We start from the raw sequence: 12,383 nt of genomic DNA, 5'->3' as shown, positions 1-12,383 counted from the left end.
TTCTGACTGAAGTAGCTGATTTTTATGGCTTAAGAAGGAAAGTAAATAGTTCACTTTGATATTTTTTTTACTTTGCTGAGAAGATTAGTGACTAATTCAGAAATTAATTGATCTTGTCAAACTGGTGCAAATTTAATCGATACCATTTTAGTAAAAAGGTGGCTGAATCTTTTTCGTTTCACTGTTATAGGGTAGGAGGATTAAAGGTTAACGTAAATAATAAAACCTGTAAAACTTTTTTCATTTAATGTTATTTCTTTAAAGTGCTCCTACATGAAGGTGAAAGTGCGCTTGGGTTAATTGCTCTGTTAATGACTTTATGGCTGCGTAATTGGTTATTGGAATGACTTTTGCTTTAGCATTTCAAGACAGACTCAGCAAATTAGAGTAAAAGCAAAAGCAAATCGCCAACTATCGTTATCTTTAAGATCATTAAAATACTATTTTTGTGTTTGATTATTTGAACTTTTAAAGTGCGCGTCTCCCTGCGCTAACGAGTCCTGTGGATGAGCTCTTTCCTCAGGGCCCCGCTGTAGTTATTCCTCCTAAATTTATAATGGAACGATCATTATCCTAAGCTCATTGGTGATCAAAAAGCAAGGCGAGGGAGGGAGAAAGGAAGGGGAAAAATAAGCCTATTTAGTGACTTTCCGGTCCGATGCTCTTAACGTTGAAAGCGAGCTGACAGCCGCGTATATCAGCGGCCCACATCATCGCTCACACCCCGCTCGCCTCCGAGCGCAGACGGAGATAATAGGCTATTAGAGGCACGGGATTAATTTGTAGCCAATTACGGCCCACGCTGGAATATGAATGCATAAATAAGGCGTATAGCTTGTGCCTGCGTTTCGGAGGGGTGACACTGGGGTATAGGGGAGGGGTAAAGGAGAGCGAACGGGCGCGCAGGCGGGACATAAGCGCTGCGCCAGCAGGGGGTGGTTCAGAGAGGGAATGGTTAAAACCCAAAAAGAACTGGAGCAAGAGAGATCAGCATCACACCTTTTCGCTCCTACAAACAGGATATAGCCAAATCCGATAGCGCATCCGTTAATAGTGCGTCTGACGTTTCTCCTCTCGGTAACTTAAACCGGTATGAGTTTATCAGAATAGATCAGAACTACAGGAAGCTTCCTGCTGGGAGAAAATATGAACAAACTGCAGGTGGGCGACATCTCCATCGACCCCCCTGCACCCGGCGTGGCCGCGCAAACCGCCGTGATCGTGGTCGGGTCTCCGGAAAGCGTGGACATGGAGGCGCACCCAGAGAAGCGGCTCGGCTCCGGTGAGCCCCCCGTGTTCTCCTGCCCCCCGGCCAGAGACGCGCTCCAGGCGGACAACCGTGACAACTCCGCGCGTCAGGACGCACCTGCGCTCGCTCCACCCAGCGCCCATCGGAACACCTCTTTTTCCGTACTGGACATTTTGGACCCAAATAAGTTCACCAACAAGAGGCTGCCGCCCAGCCGGACACCCTGTGACTTTGCGTTCGGTTCTGAAAACAGGGCAGAAGATTCGAACCATGCAGCGGATCAGAAAGCTTATTCTGAAGAGTTCGAGTGCAAAAAAACGTCTGGATTATTAAGTAAGTTTTGTATGAATTACCATCAGACCAGCATCTAGTTTATTTTACTAGATTTGCTTAAATGTTTGTGGTGTTTTAACCTTGTTTAAATGTAAATTAAGGAGTAAAATAATTAACACATGCTGCAAAGGTTATCAGACTTGAGTGTTTTAAATATGAACATGGTTTTATTTGTTTGTTTTTTTATTTTTGAGATTATGTTGTTTTTGCTTTCTTGAAGAACTTTTAGATGCTTGTATTTTGTGTGACAGTAAACTGAAGTATGATTTATAACCACAAATATGTACTTCGGTGGATTGTTCTTTGTGGATGTATATTTTTTTATCAATTTGTGGCACCAACAACAAAAAGGTCCTCTAAAAAATCCTACTGGCCCTTAATTTGTGAGAAAGGATAAAAACTAACCTTGAGTGAGTGTTAGAAATAGTAAAGAAAATCAAGAACTATTGAGACATACATTCAATATTAAATAATTTGAAATTGAATTTGCAGTTTTAAAGTGATAATAATAAAGTGGAAATAATAATCTACAATACAGAGTTTTATTTATGTTATCCAAAAAGCTATTTGTTCAGAACTGATGTGACACTTCACTCACAAATCAAACATTTCTAAAAACTGGAGGAACTACAGACAGACCCTGACAACTTCATAAATGTTTACTGACTCCACACCATCATGTTACTTCATACAGGAGCACATCACATCTGAATTTACAGGAACAAGCTTGTGGTTTTAATTAAATATAAATACATTATTGCTGAAATGAATTAAGTTTAGATTTTAAGCAGGGGTGTTTGGAGAGTTTCTGGTGCCCTATCCTGAACATCTTTTGGAGGTTTTAGAGCGTTCTGATCGATAGCTCCCTTAATAAGTATAACAGACCTAAATCGTGTAATTATCCGAAATTTGACCCTATGATTTAGATGTTGAGGAGGAGTTTGCAAGCTGCCTGAAAGAGATATACTCGATTCGATAATAGGATATCGACCTGACGGTTGCACATGCCACTCTGGGCCGATCTTCCCCCATTATCCTGCGTCCTTAACTCGCCAATCAGCGCTGAATTAACTGATCGAAGCTCCTTAATTGTTTTTGCTTTAGATTTTGCTTGGCTTTGTCTCAGGTCTGAATAGTGAAATGAACAGAAGGCGTCCATAATGCCAGAAAAGGCCCAGCATCCTCTTATACATCAGTATTAAAATGATTTCATTAACTTGGAATTGTGCAGCTAATGGTTTAAAACTGTTAACATCATTTACAAACTGCACTTGTATTTTAATCGATAAAGAGGTTTAAATTTAATGGTAAATAAAAAAGGATAAGCTACACTGTTATACACCGGTATAGACTACAGAATTCTGATGGACGCATCTCACCTCATTAAAATAATAACAATAATAATAATAATAATAATAATAATAATAATAGTCATGCTTTTAGTTAGTAAACTGCTAAAATCTTTACAAGACTTCAAAAAAAACAATGCTAGAATAAAAACCCTATTTGCAAGTTTTGTAAATCTTTAAATGTAATAAAATACAACAAAATAATTAAATTCAATTAACAGAAACTTGGTGAGCAGAATTGGTAGTAAAATTTTGCACACATTACATTTTAATATGTATATTAATGCAAGAACTCTAGTTGCAAATTTTGGATTTTAAATTAATGCATATATATATTTTTAATATACATGAATTGGTCATTTTGTGAGCAGCTAGAATAAAAAGAGTAAAATAAATTCTACTGGGAAAACAAATATCTCATATTTAAAAGTTTATAAAAGTATGTATATACAAACTAAGAAATATTAGAGACATTAGGGTACTTGTGTAGTTAAGTGAAATTGTTGACAAACTGAATCTCAAAACTATTTAAAATTTTAATTTTAATTTGAAAGCAGTATTAGAATAAAGCTCACTGACCATATGTGCTAGTTTAAGGTTAATTCGTTCAGTCGAATATTCAACTTTCCTATCGAGCTGTAAAAGCAAAAGGAAAATAAAAACAAAAAGTCCTAGTATTTATTTTCATTCTTTAGTGTCTAATACAATTATAACATTTTACTCTTATAAATAAAACCTACAGTGTTACATTAGTGGTGTGTCTACATTAATAGTAAAAAACCAACATGACATCTTGCTGTACAGATTACTTGCATAAATGTTAATAAGCATTTAAATGTATTTAATTAAAAGTTAATTGTTGCATTTTTTTTAAAGGCATTACATGGTAATAAATTCACTTTCTGTTGTGCTGATTTAATTAAAGTCTGTTTAGTTGAGGTGCACGTTTAACTAACATTTAAACAATAATACAAACTAAACAAAATAAATAAATAAATGTGTTAGTTATTAATCTATAATATTATCACTGAAATATAAAAATATAATGTCAGAAATAATTATTGCATTAGTGAAACATCTTATTACATGCTTTAATAGCAGGGCTAAATTCATTAATTAATTATTGTTCACATTAGTTTGGCTGTACAGTCTTTAACATAAAGGTGCCAGAATAGATTTAGAGGAACTGTTGATGGTTTTTGAAAGAACTATGTTGAGGTTGGTGTCATAATAATAATCCCATAAATAAATTAATGTAAATAAGTATTTTGGTAAATCTTTCTGAATTTTATTAACTCATTAAAATAAAAAATGTCTTTGAAACCAAAAATGTTTCCTCCATAAATGCAAAAAACCTTTTTGGCACCGCAACTTTTATCCTGGGTTTTGACGCATGTTCCATTTTTATTTACGCACGATATAAAGCAGGCTGCCACTTTCTACTGTCAAAGTTATACATCATGTTTTAATGTTTTTACTTCCAAAAAGTCACACTCTCATGGGGATTCAGGAAAACTATTTAAAAGAACAATTTCTTGCACCATGTCTTTTAAATATTGTAGAATAAATATCAGTAAAATACAGCACTATGTTATGGAACATTTGTAATGACCGAGGTTATTGTATTTTTCAGGTGAAGATGGTTTCGTATTCAGAGCTTCAGACTGTGAGAATGATTACAGTCGTGGGAACCAGACCGACAGTGAGCTGCAGGATGATTTGTGCAGTGAGGAGAGCAGCGGTGCTCTCACCGGGAACACAGACGCAGAGTTCGGGACGCACGACGACGAGGAGCGCGAAATGAAGAGCCCGAGTCCCGACGACCAGCACAACCAGCAGTCCTCCTCCTCCTCCTCCAACGGACAGAGCCAGCAGGGCAAGCCGAAGAGAAAACGCTCCGGCTCGGACTCCAAGTCCGGTAAGCCGAGGAGAGCCCGGACTGCGTTCACCTACGAGCAGCTGGTAGCGCTGGAGAACAAGTTCAAGTCGACGCGCTACCTGTCCGTGTGTGAGCGCCTCAACCTGGCCCTGTCACTCAGTTTAACCGAGACCCAGGTGAAGATCTGGTTCCAGAACCGCCGAACGAAGTGGAAGAAACAGAACCCGGGGGCAGACACGAGCGCTCCTACCGGGGGTGGAGGAGGACCGAACGGAGGTTTGGGAAGCCTGAGTCCTCTCAGTCAGTCCCCACCTATGGGCGGCCATCTATCAATGCACACAGGCTATCCGGGTCACACACCTGGAGGACTAATGTGCACAGCCCAAATACCCTTCCTGCCCAGCCATGCAGTACTGTCCCCCTTCATGCTGGGCTCCCAGACCTACGGACCCCCCGCATTTTACACCCCGCACTTGTGAGCAGTCAAAATCCAGAACTGAACCTCCATCGCACTTCTACTCTGCCAAGTCCAAACCACGAAGAGAATCGTTTTAAAAGCACTTTCCATGTTCGAAAGAAGAATAAAATGTTAAACAAAGCTGATGTGCTTCAGCGTGTCGGACAGTTTCAATCTGCAACTCGCCTTTACGCACGATGGGAAAAATCATCCTCATATCAAACTGTTTCGTTTTTTTCCCTGATTTTAAATCATAAATGTAAATATTTAGCTTTTAGAATGTAAGATTGTAAATATGACCACGAATCTACAGTATGTTAGCCACTAATCTGAATGCAAATGCAACACTAGTGAAGAATTAGTGGGAATAAAAAAGTGATGTATACAAAAGCTGTCTGACTGAAATATTGTGACGATTTCTCGTGAAAGGTTTATCTAATTTTGTAAATGTTTAGGATTATTTATTTCAAAATTTACATGTTATTGTTTGCTTAAAACTTTTAAATAAAATGCAGATTTTTTAAGAAACGGCATCCAGACGCTTTATTCATCCCAGTAGAAACCCGTATTTAATTTGCGTATCAGTATTTAATTTAATATGACTTATTTTAGGTATTTATTATTCTTATTATTTGTATTTTTATGTTTTATTTATTTATGACTTGGGAGTTTTACACAGTCGGTGCAAAATTTTACATTTACACATGAAATATTTATGCACATGAATTACTTAGAATAAACCATTTTGATTTATATTTCAAAATATATTATACATATTTAATAAAATTTATTCAGTTCAGATTTCGACAGAATTTTACATTTTAATTGTTAAAATGACCTAAAATAAACTTAAACCACATGTGCTTGTTTTAAACAGAATATTAATTTAGACTTTTGTGCAAACGTTTGATTGGATCGTGAATTATTGATTGGATTAATGCGTTTATATCGATCTTTAAATCATTAACTTTAATGTAAAGACTTGTTAATTATTTAAACATTATAGAACACTTTATACACTGTGTTAGAATTATTATTTTAAATGAGTTAGTATCATTTTTAAATAAAACCTAAATTATGCGCATCTAACCCCATGAAACAAAAAAGAATTATTTGATAAAGTTAAACAAAGTTAGAATATTTAAGTGCTTTAAAATGTTATTGTTATTCAACATAAAATAAAAATACAGTAATATATGATGAATAAATGAAAGTTAAACTCACCTTTCAAATCTTGAACTTTTCTCAGCAGCCCGTTTTGGTTTTAACGCAACACCAAATTCATCCGCATTTAACAAACGAAGCTGTTTTATTCATATTAATATTTTTAAATCAATAATCACACAGATTCTCACACCAGCATGAATATTCAGACTTATTAAAACAGGGCAACAGTTTTTCTACATTAAAATCCCGAATCTTAATTACTAATAATGACACAAAGTACCGATGCGATTCTGTATAAACATTTAAAGGAAAATGAATCAGTGATCAACTGAAATGATTTACTGATTCTTTAGTCTTAAGGAAACACGTTTTTATATTTATGTTAATAATACACAAGGTGAGACTCTTTATAAATAAATATTTGAATAACCTGGAACACTGAGACTGTTTCGTGAATCATGCGTTCCTGCAATAAGCAGAATAAAGTAAAATAAATACATCTATAAATAAGTAAACAAATAAATAAAACGATTGATAAAAAAACATAAAATGATTCTGATATCAGCTGGCAAAATTCGAATGGAATGAAACACGAGTTTATTTAATTCTTTAATTTGCGCCGGGTTCATGACGTTTGTAGATTTGCCTGATCCAACACACCTACTGGTTGAATCAGGTGTGTTTAAGCAGGGAAATAATAAAAATAATTAAAAATAGATAAAAAAGGACGATTCTAAACTCACACTAGAGTTTATTTCTACATCATCTTTTAAAATGTATAGATTTTACCAAACAAAGAAAGTGTTAATGAAATCCACATTTTATTGTTCTCCTACACTGGTACCAGCAGCGAATAATAAAAAACATGTTTATTATAAACTCATATATAAAATCTTAGAAATTAAATTAATTAAATCATTTTATTAAAACATTTCAAGAAAAACATTCATTACATTTTGGAAACGTCTTAGCAAATAATTACAAAATGATTATTATTAATAATCAACTTCCATGATTTCCATGCACATTATTTCTTTTCACTTCACTTTGTCTGATATTACGCTACACTTAATATTTCATAAATAACCACTTCATCCTGGTCAGGGTCAGGGTCGCTACAGGTCCAGCCAGAGTCTATGCAAAAACACTGAGTGCAGGGGAGTTACAACCTGAGCAGTGTGTCAATACAGTACAGTGCAGTGAATTATCACACACACACACACACACACACACACACACACACACACACACACACACACACACACACACACACACACACACACACACACACACACACTCACTCACTCACTCACTCACTCACTCACTCACTCACTCACTCACTCTCACTCACTAGCTTACTCACTTGTTCATTCACTCAGTCACTCACACACACCCACTTATTTACTCTCTCACACACACACACACACACACATTCAGTCACTTACACACACAGTCAAACAATTACACATACACACACACTCGCTTATTCACTCAGTCACTCACACACACACACACACTTATTTACTCACACACACATTGAGTCACTCACTCACACACACACACACACACACACACACACACACACATAAATACACAGTCACACACGCAAACACACACACAGTCACTGACACACACCCACTTATTTACTCACACACACATTGAGTCACTCACTCACACACACATATATATATACACACACACACACACACGCTCACTCATTCATTCACTCACACAGTCACTCACACACACCCACTTATTTACTCACAGTCACTCACTCACACACTCACACACACTCTCACACACACACACACACACACACACACACAGTAATAATAAATTAGTGTTAAGTACAGGATGATCATGTGACGCTCAGTTCAGTGCATAGTTAAACTGGTTTGCAAATTTCTCATGTTTCCTGCTGTCCATTTTGTTCATGACTGCAACGATTCGCTTCATGGAGCTCCTACAAAATAAAAGAACCCTAATTAATAACTATAATTCAAAGAATTTTGCTCATTTAAAAATGCACATTAAACATTAAAGCCAATTACATTAATTGGAAGTAAATTTGGGGAGAGAAATCAGACTTACTTATTAAAGACTCTCTTCTCCAGCCTGGCGCGGGACGTGTTGGCACTTTGCTTCAGGTCGGTGAGATTTGGATGCTTCCTTTTCTTTCCTTTGCCTTTTCCAGATTTTTTTCCCTTCCCGAATACTTTCGAGGATCCCAGATCTTCACCAGTAGCTGCTTCAATCTCCCTCAGCAGCTGTGGATCTCTCCAGTCTAAACCAAAACCAGGGAGATTAATTACCATTAATCAAAAAAGACACATATCTTATAGGGTTGGGGTGCACCTACAATAATCCTCTGATCACTGCACCACAAAATGACATTTCCATGGCGGATAATACCGGGTGCAGTGGTGCCCACTGTGTAAAGTGTTGGGACCTGGGTCCAAACATTGCCGTCAGTCACTGTCTTTAGGAAGTTTGGTATGTTCTGCCCATGTCCACATAAAAACAAACGATAGACTGACTTCTTTAAATTGTCTTTAGATGCGTTTGTGGGTTTGGGTGATGCCCTGGCATGGTGCAGTTCCATCCTGCATTCAGTGTTTCTGGGTGGTGCCAGTATGACTAAAATTACCACTAAAAGCTCCAAACAATTTAAAATTATGAGAATGTACAAATATTTTAATTCTAATTTGTTTAGGAGAATGTCCACTATTTAAAAATACTGATAACACAGACGTGATTGGCATTGTCTGGGCGGGGGATGGAGAGTGTTTGGGGATGGCTACCAAAATGTAGTCCAGGGTATTCCTGCCCTGCTCCCTTGTTTTCTAGTGGAACTGGCCCACTGTGACCCTCACCAAAATAAAGCACTAAACATTGTTTTAGTAGGTTCATAAGATTCATAACCTATTTATTAATGTGTGGTTCCACCAGGAGACTTTTATTACAAACTCGTCTGTTATTTAGAGTACAATAAATAAACTTGTGCTCATTTCATTTGCTCTTGTGGATGGGCTGTTTTTTGGACTTACACACTATCAGCAATAAGGTAAAAAAAAAAAACACATCACAGGACAACGTTGTTCCAGTATTAAATTTAACACCAGTAAACCCACATATCCATACAGGAAATCCCAGCCTGAGTAAAAGACCCCATTACACCAGTGTTTTTGGGAAGATGAGAAACGGGGCCACTGATTAACTTGATCCCTCTGACTGGGGTGCAGCAGGGCTTAGTGCTCGGTCACCAGTTCCACAAGAGATTCCCACACGTACATACAATCAAAATACAGACGACAGCTGCGTACAGACAGTACAGAGAGAACATACAGTACAGACAGTACATACAGTACATATAGAACAGATGGTACAGACAGTACAGACAATACAGACAGTACAAACAGAACAGACAGTACAGACAATACAGACAGAACAAACAGGAGACAGAACAGACAATACAGACAGAACAAACAGGAGACAGAACAGACAGTACCAACAATACAGACAGTACAGACAACACAGACAGTACAAACAGAACAGACAATACAGACAGAACAGACAGTACAGACAGAACAGTCAGGAGACAGAACAGACAGGAGACAGTACAGACAGGAGACAGTACAGACAGTACAGCAGTACAGACAGTACAGACAGTACAGACAGTACAGCAGTACAGACAGTACAGGCAGAACAGGCAGTACAGACAGAACAGACAGAACTGCAGTACAGACAGTACAGGCAGTACAGACAGAACAGACAGAACAGCAGTACAGACAGTACAGCAGTACAGACAGTACAGACAGAACTGCAGTACAGACAGTACAGACAGAACAGACAGTACAGACAGAACAGCAGTACAGACAGTACAGACAGTCTGTTTCTGTTAAATTCATGCTACTTTTTTGGACAGAGTTAAAGTAACAAATATTTGACATTAAATGACAGCTGTCGCCTCACAGCAAGAAGGTCCTGGGTTCGATTCCCAGGTGAAGCGGTCTAGGTCTGTTCTGTGTGTGGTTTGTATGTTCTCCCCGTGTCTGTGTGGGTTTCCTCCGAATGCTCTGGTTTCCTCCCACAGTCCAAAGACATGCCGTCGAGTTAACTGGAGCTACTAGAAATTGCCCTGAGTGTGTGTGCCCTGTAATGGACTGGCGACTCTGTCCAGGGTGTTTCCTGCTTTTCGCCCAGTAAATCGGACCCACCTCGACCTTAATAAAGCGTTAGTAAAACAGACAGTGAATGAATGAAATGGGGGCTTTTATGTGCTGTTTTTTTTAAAGCAGCCCATGGCAATTTAAAGCTCGATGGGCTGTGAACAGTGACACCAGTGTTTCAGCAGCCTGTAATCAAATGTGCAGATGATTCACTGACCTAAAGTTATAAGGTGCAGTTATTCTAATGTGCAATATAGAAAATATATAAACAGGAAATGAACAGCAGGTGTGAAAAAGACAGTGTATGGAATATGTTGTGTCATTATATAAATTAAATAAGTAATTAAGTAATTTGTAAGTAATAAGAAAGTGAAACGCCTTTAAGATTTGTACACAAACAAGACTTTTAATTGCAATATGTTTGGCTCAGTGTAATTGGTGTAGTCAAACTAACCCTATTTATATAGGCTCAAACAGATTTAAATAGATAATAAATATAAAATAAATCCCTCAGATAAAACGTGTGCTGGATGGAGGAACAGTATAAAAGGAAGAAACCTAAAACTGGTGCCTGTTTTAGGGTGTTAAAGCACAAATCAATGGCCCAGCAGGAGAGTTCTTGGTCAGTCGGGGGAACTGATGGGCCTCCGTCGGTGGCACGGGTTCGCTGGCATCGCTCTGCAGTTACCGTGACGACCGGCGTGTAGACGGGCAGCGGGCATGATGAAGTTCAGGTGGGGATCGATAGCGCACTTAGTTACAAAAAGATGCTATTTCACAAGCCAGTGGTCAGCGGGCTTCAGGAGTCAGCTGTCTCAGATACCTGTTTGTTAACAAGTCAGTGCGGTCAGAGAAAAGCACATCGGACGCTCGGCTGACAGCACAGAGCCGCCGCTTAATTGGCTTTTAGCGCCCAACTCGGACCAAAGAGGAATGGAGAGCCGGGGAGAGAGAGGGGCCGAGCGAGACGCTGCCTATCCTATTATCAGGGTATTGATGATTACTGGGATTTCATCAGTTCATCTTTTCCAGCGCTGGGACGTCCCCTTCGATGCCCCGTGATTTGTCTTTTATCTACTCAATGTGCGCGCTGAGGAAAGAGGTAATAGGTGTTTAGGATTTGGTCTGGTTAAGGGAGGATTTGGAGACACTGGAATAGTGACCAGACTCCAAACTCAATATCCTTCACCAGCAGTGAATTCTCATCATTAAATTAGGGAATTCTATTCACCTCCATTTCTATTAGTGTGGTGACAGCATTGATACTGGGAGGCTGTGAGGACTTTATCTGTTGAATAGTGAATTAACAATTATTTTTAATATGTTTTTGTCATATATATAAATCCATACGTGTATGATGCAGTGTATGTATACAGGGCGCAGGGTCAGCCGTTGTATAGCACATCTGGAGCCGTGAAAATTAAGTGTGCTGTGTAAGTACCGAAAGGTGCTGCTTGGTAGAGCCGGGATTTCGAACTCACAACCTTTTGATTGATAGCTCAGAGCTTTACCAACTGAATTTAGATAATTTGACAAAACAAGGCGCTTTCAATTCCTGTATTTTTTGGGCTGCTTTGCTCTGATACTCTGCAGTTCCTACATTTATTGTCTTCCTACATTAGTCTGGATTTATTCACGGCAATAACCATTCTGGATTTCTTTCATATTTAAAGTATTTTTTAGAAAGGAACTAGTTATAGGTGTAATTAATGTCATTTTTTCAAGTGCGGTACAGCATTTCAGTGTTTGTGGAATAGTTAATTAATGATTATTTTTAATA

The 12,383-nt window shown here is 38.1% G+C and overlaps 2 protein-coding genes across 3 annotated transcripts in view; one reads left to right on the top strand and one right to left on the bottom strand.

Moving 5' to 3' along the window:
* Nucleotides 1–1,146: 1,146 nt before the first annotated feature.
* Nucleotides 1,147–5,688, top strand: nkx1.2lb (NK1 transcription factor related 2-like,b). Its single transcript, XM_063000937.1, has 2 exons — nt 1,147–1,582; nt 4,565–5,688. Exons 1-2 carry the CDS (start codon nt 1,147–1,149, stop codon nt 5,287–5,289), a joined length of 1,161 nt encoding a protein of 386 aa, XP_062857007.1. The 3' UTR covers nt 5,290–5,688.
* A 1,647-nt stretch (nt 5,689–7,335) lies between these two features.
* Nucleotides 7,336–12,383, bottom strand: part of uvssa (UV-stimulated scaffold protein A) — a 34,825-nt gene continuing 29,777 nt past the window's right edge. For both annotated transcript variants that reach the window (XM_063000325.1, XM_063000326.1), the window contains exons 13-14: nt 8,526–8,718; nt 7,336–8,397 (exon numbers count right to left, since the gene is read on the bottom strand). In XM_063000325.1, the coding sequence (XP_062856395.1) occupies nt 8,304–8,397; nt 8,526–8,718 (287 nt within the window). In that variant the 3' untranslated portion in view covers nt 7,336–8,303. The remainder of the gene's footprint in view (nt 8,398–8,525; nt 8,719–12,383) is intronic.

Source organism: Trichomycterus rosablanca, chromosome 8, assembly GCF_030014385.1.
Source record: "Trichomycterus rosablanca isolate fTriRos1 chromosome 8, fTriRos1.hap1, whole genome shotgun sequence".
NCBI lineage: Eukaryota > Metazoa > Chordata > Actinopteri > Siluriformes > Trichomycteridae > Trichomycterus > Trichomycterus rosablanca.
This window is presented reverse-complemented; position numbering and strand designations above follow the sequence as displayed.

Bases quoted from the DNA above. Each gene is read 5' to 3' on its own strand.
- nkx1.2lb (XM_063000937.1), top strand. From the start codon at position 1,147: ATGAACAAACTGCAGGTGGGCGACATCTCCATCGACCCCCCTGCACCC. The intron at 1,583-4,564 runs GTAAGTTTTGTA...TGTATTTTTCAG, and splicing joins AAAAACGTCTGGATTATTAA to GTGAAGATGGTTTCGTATTC.